The sequence below is a fragment of the Pristiophorus japonicus genome, chromosome 7, assembly GCF_044704955.1.
Source record: "Pristiophorus japonicus isolate sPriJap1 chromosome 7, sPriJap1.hap1, whole genome shotgun sequence".
Taxonomy (NCBI): Eukaryota; Metazoa; Chordata; class Chondrichthyes; family Pristiophoridae; genus Pristiophorus; species Pristiophorus japonicus.
In genome coordinates this window covers 200,155,043-200,171,910 of record NC_091983.1, presented here as the reverse complement: position 1 = coordinate 200,171,910, position 16,868 = coordinate 200,155,043, and the positions used below count along the sequence as shown (strand labels likewise).

At 53.3% G+C, this 16,868-nt stretch overlaps 1 protein-coding gene across 6 annotated transcripts in view; it reads left to right on the top strand.

The window, feature by feature from the left end:
• The window catches only part of mocs1 (molybdenum cofactor synthesis 1), a 71,015-nt gene that overhangs the window by 10,268 nt on the left and 43,879 nt on the right, over nucleotides 1–16,868 (top strand). For all 6 annotated transcript variants that reach the window (XM_070885713.1, XM_070885709.1, XM_070885710.1 and 3 more), the window contains exons 5-6: nucleotides 3,515–3,576; nucleotides 5,916–6,027. In XM_070885713.1, the coding sequence (XP_070741814.1) occupies nucleotides 3,515–3,576; nucleotides 5,916–6,027 (174 nt within the window). The remainder of the gene's footprint in view (nucleotides 1–3,514; nucleotides 3,577–5,915; nucleotides 6,028–16,868) is intronic.

Below are 16,868 nucleotides of genomic sequence, written 5' to 3'. Positions count from 1 at the left end.
GTCAGGATGGTGTGTAACTTGGAGGGTTCCCATGTTCCCAGCTGCCTTTCTCCTGGAGGTCGTGCCCCCTGACCTTGTGTCTAGACTGGCTCTGATGTCGGGTCCCACGCGAGACTGTCACAAATCTCCTGTCTCTGCTGGGGAGATGGTGGGATTGCTACAAAAAGCACTTGTGCCCTCTGGTGTGGGTGGGAGGGGGCGCAGTGGGTGCTTGGCAACCAGCCAGAGTTCCCATTCCTGATCACTTGACCCTTGTAAGGACCCATGTGTAGACCAGATCAAACTTGACTGATGACCCCCATGGCTGTATAACCTGCTGTCGAAGCTCCGCCAACGATAGTAATTGCTCAATTAAGGTGTTGCTGCTGCTGAACTGAATACAAGAAAGGAGGAAATGGAAGGGGGGGGAAAAAGATGACGGAAAAGGACAGCAACTTCGAATGCTCACCCAGCGCCTCGAGTCACAGATCCAGCCCGGGTTTCATTATCGAGATTCCTCTGACCTTGATGTCGGCTGTGGCTCAGTGGGTAGCACTCTCGCCTCTTCGTCAAAAGGTTGTGGGTTCAAGTCCCACTCCGGAGATTTGAGCACGAAATCTAGGCTGACACTCCAGTGCAGTGCTAAGCTGCACTGTCGGAGGAGCCATTTTTCCGATGAGACATAAAATCGAGACCATGTCTACTCTCTCTCAGGTGGATGTAAAAGATCCCATGGCACTATTTCAAAGAAGACCAGGGGAGTTCTTCCTGGTATCCTGGCCAATATTTATCCCTCAGCCACTGAAACAGGTTATCTGGTCATTATCTCATTGCTGTTTGTGGGAGCTTGCAGTGCACACATTGGCTGCTGTGTTTCCTACATTAGTACAGTGAGTGCACTTCCAAAGTACTTCATTGGCTGTAAAGTGCTTTGGGGCATCCTGAGGTTGTGAAAGGCGCTATATAATGCATGTCTTTCTAGTTGGATTTTTTGTTTTCGATATACCAACTGTGCACACTCTCACTGCAATTTATCGGCCAAGCAAAGCGAGGCTAAACTCAGCGAGTGTCAAATTTTGTTTGACTATGCATATGTGAAGCGCCTTGGGACATTTTACTGCGTTAAAGGCGCTATATAAATGCAAGTTGTTGAGTGTAAATTGGGTGGCAAGGCCCAAACGTATTCCGAAGTGAAGAGGGATTTAAAACACTCTTCCCTCACTGAGTCGCCTTCGGAGAGTCTCGCTCCACTTCACTCTGGTGCTGCCTCGGGTTCTGACTCTGGATTCAGACCCTATAACTGGAATATCAATAGGAAGCCAGACTACGTCACTCAGACACTACAATTGCAGGGTATGTGCACCGTGTGACACCAACTGTGCCCATCTGGCGCTATAGCACACAGTTCGTGCATTGTTGACCCCCTCGATTAGATTCCAGCCCTTGTAATCCATCCCATTGTTCAATATCCAAACCAGCCTTGTACTCCAAACACATGCTGTCGTTATTCATTTGAATGATTACATTTGATTATTTACATGATCCTTTATACTGACTGTATAATTTCAATTTGATCTCTTATTTTTTTCCAAAGCTTTCCCCAACAATGGTGCTGTAGTTGCACCCAGCTGCCACATGGTGGTGCTATAAGCCCAACGACGATAGCCCCGAGTGCAGGCCGTCTGTTCAGTACCTAGAAAATCAGTAGCTGCCTCCAAACCACACTCGAGCCTTTCCCCCAGACTCTCTCCCTTTTCCCTAGTATCTGCCTCTCACTTCTGGCTATCAGGGGAAAGCATGGTCTTCATTTTGTGTCAGATGTGGCTCAGTTGGTAGCACGCTCGCCTCCTAGCCAAAAGGTCATTGATTCAAGTCCCAGTCCTGTGACTTGAGCACACACTCTCGGCTGACACTCCAGGGCAGTGCTGAGGCAGTGCTGCACTGTCAGAGGCTCTGCCTTTCAGATGAGATGTTAAGCGAGGCCCCAACTGGCCGCTCAGGTTGATATAAAAGATCCCATGGCAGTATTTCGAAGGAGTTCTCCCCACCTCCCACGTGAACATGTCTCCACATCCTGGCCCATCTCTCTGGAGACTCCCTGTTTGAATCCCTCCAGTTTGGTTTTTGCCCTTGGCGTCAAAAACAGCCCATTCTTTTTGACTGCCCCTTTCTGCAGCATCTATGGTCGTGCGTGCCTAGATCCTAAGCTCTGGAATTCCCTGCCTAAACCTCTCCGCCTCTCGACCTCTCTTTCCTCCCTTAAGACACTCCTTAAAACCTACCTCTCTGACCAAGCTTTTGGTCTCCTGCCCTAATATCTCCTCGAGGCTCGGTGTTGAGTTTTGTTTGATAACTCCCCTGTGATGTACCTTGGGACATTTTACTATGTGAAACACGCTATGCAAGTGCAAGTAGTTGGTGTTGCTTGACCACACGTTCCTCCTCCAGCACCTATCACTCAGCTCTTCCCATGGTTCCTTTCCTACCTATCTAAGCCCAGCCAGCAAATCTCCAAGCAAACGCTTCTCCTCCCTTTCCCCAGCCTGTCATCTCCGGTGTCCCCTGGAAGATCTGAGTTACCCCTCGGTGACATCAGGCCTCAGCTCGACTTTCACACGCAGCCCCCAGCTCCCTCCCTGTACCTCGTCCCTCGATCTCTTCACTGCCTCTCCTCCCATCACGCTGCTTACCTGACACCCGAGCCTTGGGTGAGTCACCAACTTCTCGCAGCTCAACATCTGGGAAACCGCAGCAATCGCCTTTGTTTCCCCCCCCCCCCCCCCACCACCACAAGCGCCCGTCCCTTGCCACTGAACCCATTCCACTCTCGTCAAATGGAACCAGGCTGTCCGCAATCCTCTTGTTTGGTTGGACGCTGAGCTGGGTTTTAAACCTACCCATCACCGAGGCGGCTAATTACCGCCAGCTTCCGCCCCTACCTCCACTCCGCCGCTGGTGAAACCAGGACTCGACTACTGCAACTCTTCTGCCCACCCCCACCCCTGTGCTTGTGTCTTCCCCCCCCCCCCCCCACCGAACCTGCACCTTCCATAAACTCTCTACTCCTCCAAAACTCTGCGACATGTATTCTGTCCTGCACCTAGTCCCACTTACTTTTCAACCCTGTCCTTACTCGGTCTTACACTGGCTTCCTCTTTCCCCCCCGCCCCCCAGATCTTGTTCTTGATCATAAATCCTCCCACTCCCACTGGGCTTGTCCCACCCTATGTCCGCAGTCTCCTCTAACTCTGTATCCCCTTCCAAACGCTCTGTTCCTCTGACTTCTGTGCAGCATTCCCTATCCCCACTCTTAACATGAAGCCACCTTGGAATTCCCTCCCTAAATCCCTCTGCTACTCCACTTCTCTTTCCTCAGAAGCCTCCTCAAGGCCCATCCCGTCGGCTCTGCTCGTCGCTGTCTTCCTCCCACCAAGTAGCGAGTGGCCTGGGACGTTTCTTGGTGTTAAATGCGCTATAAAGATGCAAGTTGTTCTTGATGGTTCAGTTGACCACCTTGTCGTCCCTTTTTACTCAGGTTTTCACAAGGTGATGGAGGGTATTAACAAAGCTATCGATCTGGGCTATAATCCAGTTAAGGCAAGTGTTTGAAGTTTTACCATATCAGCTGTTGTGCTCATCAGCCTAGTTGTGGATGTGCAACTATGAACTTTGACCTTTCAATTCAGTTTCTCCATGATTAGGAAGTATGTAATAAGTTAATCAGCGCTAATTTAATTGCATGCATTATTGAGCTGGTAATTATTGCGATTCCTTTCCTGGTGCGATGCCAATTGGGGCACAATTACATTTCTCGAGCCGTTTTATAAATTTATCGTTTATTTATTGATTGGATATACTGTGTCAAAAGTCCAATGTGCAGTTACACTAAATATAATATATGGACCCAACTCAAGTCAATTGACATTTTATCATAACAGAATCAATAGTCTAAAACAGTAAATGTTTACAACAAACATTATTTGGCCTCATTATTCTCTGTCGTCCTCTTTCTTTATCTTTATTTTCCAATTTCCCAAAAGACTTTTTGAAGTAACTGGTCCTTTCCCGTTTCCGGTCCTTTCCCATTTAATCAGGAAGATATCCATCAACTGGTCAGGTGGGCAGAACAGTGGCAAATGGAATTTAATCAGGAGAGGTGTGAGGTAATGCATGTGGGGAGGTCTAAGAAGGCAAGGGAATACACGATAAATGGTAGGTCATTGAAAAGTGTGTAGGAACAAAGGGACCTTGGAGTGCAGGTCCACAGATCCCTGAAAGTAGCAGGTCAGGTAGATAAGGTGGTTAAGAAGGCATACGGAATGCTTGCCTTTATTAGCCGAGGCATGGAATACAAGAACAAGGAGGTTATGCTTGAACTGAAAAAAAATGAGTTAGGCCACAGCTAGAGTACTGCGTGCAGTTCTGGTCACCGCATTACAGGAAGGATGTGATTGCACTGCAGAGGATACAGAGGAGATTTACGAGGATGTTGCCAGGTGAATCTTGGCTATGAGGACAGATTGGAACAGAAGAGGCTGATTGAGGTGTATAAAATTGAGGGGCCTAGATATAGTGGATAGAAAGGACCTATTTCCCTTGAGAGGTCAACAACCAGGGGGCATAAATTTAAAGTAATTGGTAGAAGGTTGAGGAGATTTGAGGGGCAATTTCTACACCCAGAAGGTGATGGGGGTCTGGAACTCACTGCCTGAAAGGGTGGTGGAGGCAGAAACTGTCGCCACATTTTAAAAAGTGCTTGGATGTGCACTTGAAGTGCTGTAACCTATAGGGTTGCAGACCTAGAGCTGGTAAGTGGGATTAGGCTAGATAGCCTCTTGTTGGCTGGCATGGACACGATAGGCCGAAATGGCCTCCTTCCGTGCTGTAAACTTCTATGATTCTATGATTCTATGATTCCTTTCCGGTTTAACTAGTCCTTTCCAGTTTAACTAGTCCTTTCCGGTTTAACTAGTCTGTTTCCCTTTAACCTGTGCCCTTCCCAGTTTAGCCGGTCCTTTTCTCTTTAACCGGTCCCTGTTGAGCTAACTGGACCCCTTCAATTAACTTCCCTTTTCCTCTCTCCAAGCAAACTAACTCTCCTAATCCTAACATGTGATCACCGAGCTCCTCCTTGTGAGCACCCAGCATGCTCGAGGCCATCATCATAAGCAATCCCTCGAAATCGAGCAAGACTTGCTTCCACTCTTAAAAATGAGTTCTCAGGTGACTGTACAGTGTCCACTACAGGAATTACAGTCTCTGATAGGTGAGACAGACAGTTGTTGAAGGAAAGGGTGGGCGGGGAGTCTGGTTTGCCACAGGCATCTTCCGCTGTCTGCGCTTGTTTTCTGCATGCTCTCGGCGACGAGACTTGAGGTGGCCCTCCCGGATGCTCTTCCTCCACTCAGGGCGGTCTTTGGCCAGGGACTCCCAGGTGTCGGTGGGGATGTTGCTCGAGGCCAGTGAACGTACAGGGGACACTGGTGCCTGAAAGCGAGCAGGCATATGTCTAAAACTCTCTCCGACAGAGGTTGGCCAAAGGGAACGTTGCAATGCTGGGTGTGATTGGGCTTTTCCCCAAATCTGACCCAGATTGGATCAGGCCAGCTTGTTAGACTCCTCCATTGTACCCAACAAAATAATCCAAGCCATATCTTGGAGGCCAGCATGGGTTTAACCCTTCCAATTGGCTTGGAGATTCTCCTAGCAAGTCAGACAAGCTGCTGATGATTTAGGGTTGGAGTTATTTTGACTGGAGGGCTGGTGCCATGTTACTTATCGGTTCAATAGCTAACTGGAGACTTAGAATTGTGCCATAGGATCTTTTACATTCACCTGAGAGAGAGCAGACAGTTTAACATCTCATCCGAAAGACAGTGTTGAAACGATGGAAGTCACCAACAGCGAGTGACCTTTGTTCTTTAACCTTTGTCTAGGTGAACTGTGTAGTAATGAGGGGTCTGAACGAGGATGAGCTACTGGACTTTGTGAAGCTGACCGAGAAGAAGCCTCTGGATGTACGGTTTATTGAGTACATGCCTTTTGATGGTGCGTATACGTCGGGTTAAATATTATTGCAGCGCCGGGCCGTGTCGGTGACCGACCCTCGATCGGCCGGGCCGTGTCGGTGACCGACCCTCGATCGGCCGGGCCGTGTCGGTGACCGACCCTCGATCGGCCGGGCCGTGTCGGTGACCGACCCTCGATCGGCCGGGCCGTGTCGGTGACCGACCCTCGATCGGCCGGGCCGTGTCGGTGACCGACCCTCGATCGGCCGGGCCGTGTCGGTGACCGACCCTCGATCGGCCGGGCCGTGTCGGTGACCGACCCTCGATCGGCCGGGCCGTGTCGGTGACCGACCCTCGATCGGCCGGGCCGTGTCGGTGACCGACCCTCGATCGGCCGGGCCGTGTCGGTGACCGACCCTCGATCGGCCGGGCCGTGTCGGTGACCGACCCTCGATCGGCCGGGCCGTGTCGGTGACCGACCCTCGATCGGCCGGGCCGTGTCGGTGACCGACCCTCGATCGGCCGGGCCGTGTCGGTGACCGACCCTCGATCGGCCGGGCCGTGTCGGTGACCGACCCTCGATCGGCCGGGCCGTGTCGGTGACCGACCCTCGATCGGCCGGGCCGTGTCGGTGACCGACCCTCGATCGGCCGGGCCGTGTCGGTGACCGACCCTCGATCGGCCGGGCCGTGTCGGTGACCGACCCTCGATCGGCCGGGCCGTGTCGGTGACCGACCCTCGATCGGCCGGGCCGTGTCGGTGACCGACCCTCGTCGGTGACCGGGCCGTGTCGGCGACCGACCCTCGATCGGCCGGGCCGTGTCGGCGACCGACCCTCGATCGGCCGGGCCGTGTCGGTGACCGGGCCGTGTCGGTGACCGACCCTCGATCGGCCGGGCCGTGTCGGTGACCGGGCCGTGTCGGCGACCGACCCTCGATCGGCCGGGCCGTGTCGGCGACCGACCCTCGATCGGCCGGGCCGTGTCTGTGACCGGGCCGTGACTCGGTGACCGACCCTCGATCGGCCGGGCCGTGTCGGTGACCGGGCCGTGTCGGTGACCGACCCTCGATCGGCCGGGCCGTGTCTCGGGGCTGATGCTGCATCCCTGGTTGAATTGGCACCGACTGGGGCTGGGATGCGCGAGGTCCGAGGTGTCCCCCCAAGGTGTGACGTCGGGGTGGTGTAGCTTTATAATGGTACATGTCGCCCCCCCCCCCCCCCGCTCCCTGTCTGTAAATTGAGAGGCTAATCCCTCCCATAGCCTATGAAAAGTTTGTTCCACTATGAAGAAACCATTCATGTCATTGTGGAACAGTTTTTGTTACCCCATTTTCACAGTTCTTAGCTATCAGCTGTTTAAGGGTGTCTCCCCCTCCCCTAAGCGTTTTGCATCCAATGGGTTACTTTTTGAAGTGCAGTCACTGTTATTCTGTAGGAAACGCGGCAGCCAATTTGGGCACAGCAAGCTCCCACAGACAGCAATGTGATGATGACCAGATAATCTGTTTTTGTTATGTTGATTGAGGGAGTAATTGTAAGGGGTTCTCGGAGTGTTGTTGTGCCTTGGGTGTCTCTCTCTGGGCTTCTGCCCTCACAGCTCATGCCTGGCCTGTGAGGTACCCTGAGTGCTGCAAGAGCACCCCTGGAGAGACTGTGTCCACAGCTTATGAAGAGGGTTTTGAGACTTGTGCGTCCCCACAGCTTATGCCTAGCCTGTGAGGCACCTGTGAGTATCAAACACTCCTAACCCCTTCTTCCCTAGCCTGTGACACACAGTTGAGCGTTTTCGAGGCGCTCCTTGCTTCCCTTACACTGTTCTCACATAAGACTCATGATCAGGAGATGTAATACAATAGAACTGAGACAAGGTGATTCCAAGAGGAACTTTTGGCTTCCAATTTATTTGACAAGGTGTATCTCAACAAACAGCAATACACCAACAAAACAATCCCCCTAAATCCCACTAAATGGACACAACGAAAATCTTTACACGAGTTTAGCAGTACAATGCCCAACCTCCCATTTTCCTGGCCTAACTGAGTTGGGAGTTCTGGGGACCAGAGGTTATACTCACTACTGTGCCGCCTTCAGTCTGGTGGTTTGTTTCTTCTATCTTCGGTGTCTTCGGGCACTGGTTTTCCTTCAGTGTCGAGAGGCTTGCTGGTTGTTGGATGACGAGGGCAGGGAACCACCCACACTACGTCAGAAACCCCTTTTTATAGCCAGATTATCCAGTCCGCCTCTCCTGCTGAAATCGATTCTTCCCATTGGTGGGCTTTGTGATTTTGAAAAATGCAGCAGTCTTAGATTATTGTGGGTTTTTTCCACTGATGTTAACCTACTCAAGGTTTGAGTGGGTGTTGATTGTGTTGGCCTCCTGTAGCCATTGTGTAGGCCCTTGGGTTGTTTTGGGTTCCCTGGTTTCTGAAGGTCTGCATAATTTCCTTCCATAGTGTAAACATGGGGAAGACAATAGTCCGATAATGGCTGTGAGTCAGTCCCACAGTTTTCGAGCAAGTGCTCTCCCATTGGCTTGAAAGCCCCATGCTTCGGGCTGACTCTGTTCCACCATTGGCCCTCCGGTGTCCTCCCCCGTCCAATCACTGCTCTGCCAAGGTCAAACCGTCTCGGTTTCAATTCACAGCACAGACAGATCCCACAGCCCTTTTCCTTCTGGGTGAAATGAGGGGGTTTTTGTCCTCCCCTACATAATCCCCCATCTGACACAGTCAGACACCACTCGAGTGTGTCAAAGTTCAGGGTGGTGAGAAAACCCTAGGTCTCCCAAATTGCCCAACTTTCCCCAGTTTAACTCTAAACTGATCCCGTCGATATATATCGTAATTCCTTTTAACGTGGTACAAAACACAGAATCCAACAGGTTACAATATGCGACAGTAATATACATAAGGTTACAGCAGCAATTGTACATTGAGTCTCATTTCAGTCTTAACCGTAAAACAAAGAAACCTGCCCTGCAAACTCCCCAGGGGCCATGTATGAAAACGCAGTCATCCCTGGGAATAACAAAACCGTCTAAGTGTCGCGGTCAAGCTTTGTTTACACGCCTTGAGTGTTTAGCAACGGCTCTGCTGGCTGTGTAGTAGCCTGAGGAACTGCTTTCTTTTTCTTTTTATCCTGAGCTTACAGCTTGTAACTAGCAGATAAGCTACAATCAGGAGTTGGCCGATTACTAAGGCATGCGATCCCATCCGGATCCACGCAAATTCCCGTATCCCCAAATCCCACCATTTAATCTGGGTTTAATCTGGGCAATCTCCCCTGCTAGAATTTCAGTTTTCTGCTCCATGGTGTAAAAATGTTTTTGAGACAAATCCACTGCCTGGAGGAGGGCTGTAAGTTTCTCAGGTAGTGGGGCAATGGGATAGCCAAACTGGGCGACATATTGTTGTAGCTGGCTGAGGTTTTGTACCATGAGGTGAATCGTGGAAGGTTCAGGGATGGGTGTGATTCTGGTGTGTGCCACTTGAACCTCAGCCCTGGGTTTAAAGCAAAAGCTGCTGTACGGTATTGGACACCACCTTCCCGGTCCGTGTTCATGCTGTTGGGCACTTGTGGTGACACAATATGTCCCACCGACTACATATGCTACCTGTGGAGGCATGTGGTTAGGGGCCATTACCTCCATTGTGCAATTGATAGGCTCTGCCCCAGCAGTGCTGAAACCCGCATTGTGGCCTTACAAAAGCATTCAGGTGCTGGGGGCACAGGATTACCTGTGCTCCCCTGCTCCGACAACCCGAGAGGTCTGTACCTGTCAGTGTGCTCCCACATTGTGACATAAGATGGGACCTCTTGGAATCGAACATGCACCCCTCCACGAATGACTCCCACATTCTCCACTCTGTACAGGGGTGCTGGTCGTGGGCACGACCCCATCACTGGCATCCTGACCACCACACCTATGATGGTATGGTTTGACTTTCCACAGTCCACCGGCACCGGGTAGGCTTCCGACGTTACACGAAGTTGGCAAGGACTCAAAACATTATCATAAGGGTGCAGTGCTATTAAGTGCTGGTTGCTGATCCAGGAGGAGACGTGTCCCTGTCTCAGATCCTCAAGGTTACTCCGTCCCTTTCCCAGCAACCAGGCCCCATAGAGCACGCACACCTCATTTTGGGCGGCTTGATCGGAGGCGTTTCTATCTTCCCGAATCAAGGCGTTTACAGCCCTGGCCTGTTCCTCCAATTGAGAGATAATCTCCTTTAAGTGAACTGTCATTGCCACCTCTTCGTGGAGCGCGGATCCCACTACGGTATTCTCGTCCCCCAGGACTTTGCGCAGCTGATTCTTTAACCCATTTATCTGGAGGGCCAGCTGCATGTTATCCAAACTGTTTATGGCGGACGCCCCAGTGTTAAACCCCGTGAAAATGTCATTTAAAGTGCCACGCCTCTGCCTGCCCAGTTCGGCCCTATCCCACTGTTTATACAAGTCTGTCACTTTGACATCCCCGAAGTCCAGTTCATAGAACTTCCGGAACATCTCCCGCAGCAGAGCCTGGTATAACAGCTCGGTTTCCCGGGGACACCACGTAGGTAGGCGGACTTCTGTCAGATTTAGCACCACTGATGCCACCGCTTAGTGTAACCCCTGATAAAGTAGTTTCTCGGTAGGGACCAACACTTAACCATTCCCCGGCCCCCTGATTGTTGTCGGGCACCCGTGTGGCGGTGGGCTTGGCTGTGGGTGGGTTTTTCTTTCCCGAACTACAAGTTCGGTGGCGTTTACTGGTACCCGGGGATTGGGGATCACACACGCCTCCCCGCTGCGATCCCATACCACCCCTTCCCGACATCGTGCCACCACCTATAGAAAGCAATGGAGACCCCCTCTGAATACACGCGAGTGGATCCCCACATACACAAATAAATTCCTTGGTCGTACGCCCACCATTTCTCCCAGCACACCGTGACCCCGCCAGATGACCCCATGATGGTTCTGTAGGTATCATTATCCAGACGTTCCCAGTCCGAGTGTCAGTCTTCCATGTCCCTCTTGAGCTTTCTGAGGTATGTCCCCTTGGCAAGTTAGGCATACCTTCCTGCCTTCTGTCACTCTCACTCTGGAAGTGGCCACAGTGATCTCCGGGCAGGGGATGGAGGCCTCTCCATAGGTAAAGTCCTTATGGTTGGAGTACTTGGTGGAGTTCAATCCCAACCACCCAGACCATCTCCCCTCGTGGGAGTAGGTGACCCAGCCATCCGCCGCCGGAGTCCCTTCTCCTGTGGTCACTGTCGGCGCTCTGTCCCCGGAGCATCCGAAAACCAGGGAGTCCTCGGTGTCCCCTCGGTGCCCGGTGCAGATCCTTAGCGATACCAGCATCACTAACGTCCAGTAGGGAGGTGTTGACATCTGAAAGGCAAGAAGAACATGGCCTTGCCTTGAAAGACCTCTCCAGGCTCGGCCCGCCTAACATGTTCCGAACACAAAAATGCTGTACCCAACCATCACTGCCTTACGTAAACACATCTGCACACAACACAAAGTAACAAAACAGGAAGGGAACATATACACACCGCCACCCGTCCCCGGGTGACCAGGCTATATCCTGTCACTGTACAGGCGTCGTCGACCACTCGGCTGACCGTACCCTGGGGACCAGGATGCCCTCCGCTGAGGGGCTCGTATAGTCCCCCTTAATGAGTCTTGTGCTGCCCTCCAAGGCCCTCCCGAGCCCCGGATAATCGGTAGGGGACCCTTGCTAGCGCAACAGAGCACCCTCCCTGTTGTCTTTCGCCTTCTCGGTCTGGGGCGGGGAGCTAAGTAAACAGGGGACCACGGCGCCCTGGGCTGTGGCACTCTGTTACTCCTCCTTACTGTTGGTGCAGTCCCAAATTATGGGCTGCAATGCTATCTCCTCCACCTCTTGGGCTAGCCCCAGCTGATCCACCATGGGAGGTTCAGCTTCCCCTTGGACCTTGCTAATGGTAGAGTCTTTCTCCCTACTTTTGTTAGTGGGCTGGGAACCTCTATCCAGTGGTGGGATAGCCTTACAGGAGCAGTGAACCAGCCCCGGCTGTAGAGCTTCGGGGCCCGCTGCCTCCTCCGGAGCCTCCAAATCCACCGGAGCCTCCAAATCCACCGGGGCCTGTTCTTCCCCAAGTGCCTGATTCCCTTCCCTTGCTCGTCCCCTCGGTTTTTTTTACCTCTTTTGGGGTCACACTGATTAATGTGATACCACTTCACCCGGCGAGGCAATTGAACCCATAGACCATAGGGCTAGCCTTGTCTGTGTTGTGTATGGTCCCATATACAGTGGTTCAAATACCCCGACCCGGGCGAAGCTTCTCACCATCACCTGGTCGCCCACCTCCCAATCATGGTGACCACGGGGTTCCAGCAGCAGTCGATTGGCACGGTGCTGTTTACCCATGTTGTTGTCCACCTGCTGTTGAAGCTGTTCAAACAGATTCCTGACGAAGCGGTCACGGTTCACCTCTCGAAGCTGCCCTTCGGTGAGAACCGGCGCCAACACATGCACTGGGGTTCTCATGATCCGACCCGTCATCAGCTCATGGGGTGAGTACCCTGTGCTCTTTGACTGACTGGCCCGGATTCCCATGAGGACCAACGGTAAGACCTCCACCCACTTGTTCGATGAGTCTCCCGTCTCCTTGCGCAGCCTTTCCTTTAGGGTCCGGTTCAGGCGTTCTACGGGGCCTGAGGACTGAGGGTTGTAGGCGACATGCCATTTGGCTCTTTTCCCCAGCACCTTTAGGGTGGCCTGCATCACCTGGCCGGTGAAGTGGCTTCCCCGGTCGGACTCCACGATTTGAGGTAGACCCCACCGAGAGAACACCTCCCTCACCAGGATTTTTGCAGTCCCCACCGCGGTAGCTGTTCGGCAAGGGAAGGCTTCCACCCACTTGGAAAACACATCCACCAGGACGAGGCAGTATTTATAACCTCCCTAGGCAACCGGTAGGGGTCCGATGTAGTCGATCTGGATCGACTGCCACGGTCCCTCTACCCGCCTGACGTGTCCCATAGACACCTTCCTTTTCTGAGGGTCTGGGTTGTTTGCTGCGCAAACCAGACAGCCCGCACAGAAGTTGCGGACGTCTTCCCGGAGGCCTGGCCACCACCCTGCCTTTTCTACCCGTTGCTAGGTAGATTCCGGCCCAGGGTGTCCCGCACCTGGACCCTCATGGGCCAGCTGAAGGAATTCTCTCGGTGTTGTGGCGGCACTACCCATTTGTCCCCTTTAAACAACATGCCTTCCCGCACAGCAATATCTGCAGCACTGTATGGGCCCTCCGCCTTTTCCCCCTTTTTGATAGCAGCCAAGGCAGCCTTCAGGACCGGATCCTGCATCTGGACTACTTTAAGGTCCGGGGCCGCAGCCGCCCCTACGCTCCCTTGTGTCCCTGGCTTGCTTCTTGCTGCTGATATCCTGCCTGCCTCGTATGGGTCCCATGGGCGACCTGTGCGAGCACCTTCCCTTGCCAGCAGGTCTGCCTGCTGGTTACCTTCCCCCCGTGGCTCAGTTTTGGAGTGGGCCTTTACCTTATAGATATATACATCCCCGGTTTCTCCCACTGCAGCCACGGTCTTTTCTAGCAGGGGTTTGGTCACAAGGGGCTTCCCATCCGCAGAGGTGTACCCCCGGCGTGACCAAATCGCCAGATACTCTGTACACGAATTGCAAGTGAACATACTGTCCGAGCAAATCGTGTATGGGGTAGGGAATTCCTCGGGGTGTGTGACCACATACATCACCGCCGAGAGTTCCGCCTGTTGGGCGCTCAGGGTGCATGGGAGTTTAAGAGCCAAGGCAATCCCTGCCTTGGGATCCCAAACACCACAGCCCGTGAGTCTTGTACCCGCGGACACTGAACTGGAGCCATCAACGTAGATCCCGCGGCATGTGGGGTGTATCCCTGCCCGAAATCCAAAGTTAATGTCCCATACTCCCTCCACAGAGCATCGATGCGGCTGCCCTGGATAGATTAAATTTGCTGCGAGCCTGGGCCCGCAGAGGCCCTTGACCTTTAAAGTCATTTGGGAGAGGAGGAGGGTCCAGCGAGTGATTCTAGCACTGCTCACTGTCCCGTCCTTAATCCTCCCGTCCAACAGCATCTGTGTCGGGGTATGATGGGTGAGGAGTGTAATGGGGGACACTCCGGTAAAGATCTGAGCTCTCTTTACTGCCCAGTGGGTGGCAAGCAAGTGCCTCTCACAATTGGAGTATCCCTTTTCTACCTCCTTGAGGACCCTGGAGGAGTACACCACTGGTCTCAGCTGACCGTTTCGCCCCTGGAGCAACACTGCACTTAAGCTGTCGCCACTGGCTGCCACCTCCAGGAAGAATTCCAGCCCCCCCCATCAATTGCCCCTAGGGCTGGTGCTACCTGCAGGTCTCTCTTAAAACGGACGAATGCTGCCTCACAGCCCTCGTCCCATTCCCACTCGACCCCCTTGTGTAGGAGTCTGAGCAGAGGGGCGGCAGTGGCTGCATAGTCCTCGATGAAATCCCTACAGTAACCAGTGATTCCCAGGAAAGACCTTGCCCCCGACACATCCCTAGGGACAGGGAGTTCCTGCACTGCCTTTCTTCTAGCCTCATCAATGGCCCTTTCTCCTGCCCTTATCGTCAGGCCCAGGAATTTTACTTCTCCTAGACCTATCTGGGCTTTCTTGGGGTTAACTTTAAAACCCCTTCCTTCAGTAAGACCAGCAGTTCGGCCAGCAGTGGACCGTGTTCCTCACTGCTGTCTGTGAACAACAACAGGTCGTCCACATACTGGACCAGCTGGTGTGGCTGGCTGAAGCCTTTTAAGCAGTTTGCCATGCATTGGTGAAAGATGCTGGGACTATTATGAAAGCCCTGTGGAGGCAGCTCCATGTATACTGCTGTTCCCGGAAGGTGAAGGCAAACTTGTACTGGCCTTCCCTCCGTACAGGGATAGACCAGAACCCGTTGGATATGTCCAACACTGTGAACGTGGTTGCGGATGCAGGAATTTCCCCTATCAAATCCGCAACTGCCACTACTGTGTGAGCACAAGCTGGGATGTTTTTATTGAGCACCCTATAATCCACCGTAGCCCTCCAAGAATTGTCCGGTTTCCTAACCGTCCAAAGCGGGGAGTTGACATGGGTAGCTATGGGTCTCAAAACACCCTGCTCGACAAGCCTGCTTCTGCCTCTCTGGGAAAGCCATACTGCTTTTGCAGGCGGGACATGGGATCCCCATCTATTCTAACCTCCACTCCTGTGACTCTCCCACAGTCGTGTTTATGGGTGGCAAATGCTGCAAGATTTGCTTGCACATAGGCCTGGTACTCGGCCGGGATGTTACCGACCAGAACCTCCAGGTCGCAACACACTTTTGGCTTCATTGTACAGAGTCCCTTTTCCCTTGACTTCTCCCTCTGCTCCCGTGCCCACTGTGCCCCATAGACAATGATTCCTCAAGTCTACTAGGATCTGGCGAGCGATGATGAAATCAGCCCCCAAGATCCCTTTTCCCACCTGCTCCCAGTTCATCAGGACGCACTTCCATTGTGTTTGGAGTGCTCCTAAACGAACTGCGAGCGGGACTGAGAAAAACCCAGCCTTCTCCTTTCCTGTGAACCCAACTAGTTGATACGGCACCCCGTTTGATAGAGGTGAGGTTGCGGGGTCCTCCGAATGGGACTATCGTGCTGGAAGCACCAGTGTCCAAAAGGTAAGTACCCTATACACCCTCAACCTCCATCTTGACCCAGGGTCGTCCCCAGGGGTCGTATTCTAGTGGGCACAGGTATGCAGGCTGGGTCTGGGCTAGTCACGGCCTCTGTACTGGCAGGGTTGCTGGTGCTTCCCTGCCTGTTGCCGTGGCTACCTTCCCAGTCCCCTCCAGCGCTGTCCTCACTGCAGCTACTATCTCGTCAAGGGATGGTGAGGAGCTCCCTCCACTTCCCCCACTCTAGGCGGCTCCTGAAGGACTTCTCCCCCCATATCTCTTTACTGGGCTCCTGCAATCCCTTTTAAAATGCCCAGCTTTCCTGCACCCGCAGCACACTCCCTCCTTAACAGATGAGCGGTCACCCTCCTGGTGCCATTCCCTTTTGGGAATCGAGTTGGGTTTTACTTCATTTGCCCGACCTTTGGAGGTTTTCTCCTCCTCCCCTCCTCCATTCCGTTGGACCAGTGCCAGTTGCCTGACCACTGCTTCCTCGGTGAGGTTGGGGTCCCGGGAATCGAACCACAGTTCTGCCCTGGCCTTGAGCCGGGGCAAGCAGTTTGCCACCAGCATCCTCAGCCAGCGGCCAGTCTATACCGCGGAAAGATTTGCCTGGTCGAGAAGCTCCCCACAGGCTGCGTGGTATACCACCCACAGCCTGTCTGCAAACGCCTGCGGGGTTTTCCCCTGCGAGCTGCCTTGTCCTTTCGACCCGTTCGAAAGGACTGCCGTCATCGAAGCCCATAGCCTCAGGGCCAGCCTTCTGGACCTCAGTAAATGTGCGCTGCCCCCTCCGGCATTCTACCGGTAGGGCCTGGTACAATTTGCTGTCCAGAGAGAAGAGCAGCAGCTTGGCACCCATTAATTTCCCCTGCCTGCATCACCTCCATGAAGTGGATAGACGGGTCCCCGCTGCGAGTGAGTTTGGCCAAGTGGGCCACCATGGCCCTGAGTGATTGAACTCCGTGGGGAATAATAAAGTCGCTCTCCAGCGCTCCCCGACCTTGGCCACCTGTCTGTGGAGGACCATACTTGCGCTGCCTGACCGGGCACATCCGCCCTTGTTCAGGATCTTTCTGCGCTGGTACTTCTACCACCGGCTGTCTCACCATACCCGGTGCAGCAGACAGTGCCTGGTCGCCTGATCCAGCCTTTAACTGACCCTCGGCTGGAGCCTCACATCCCT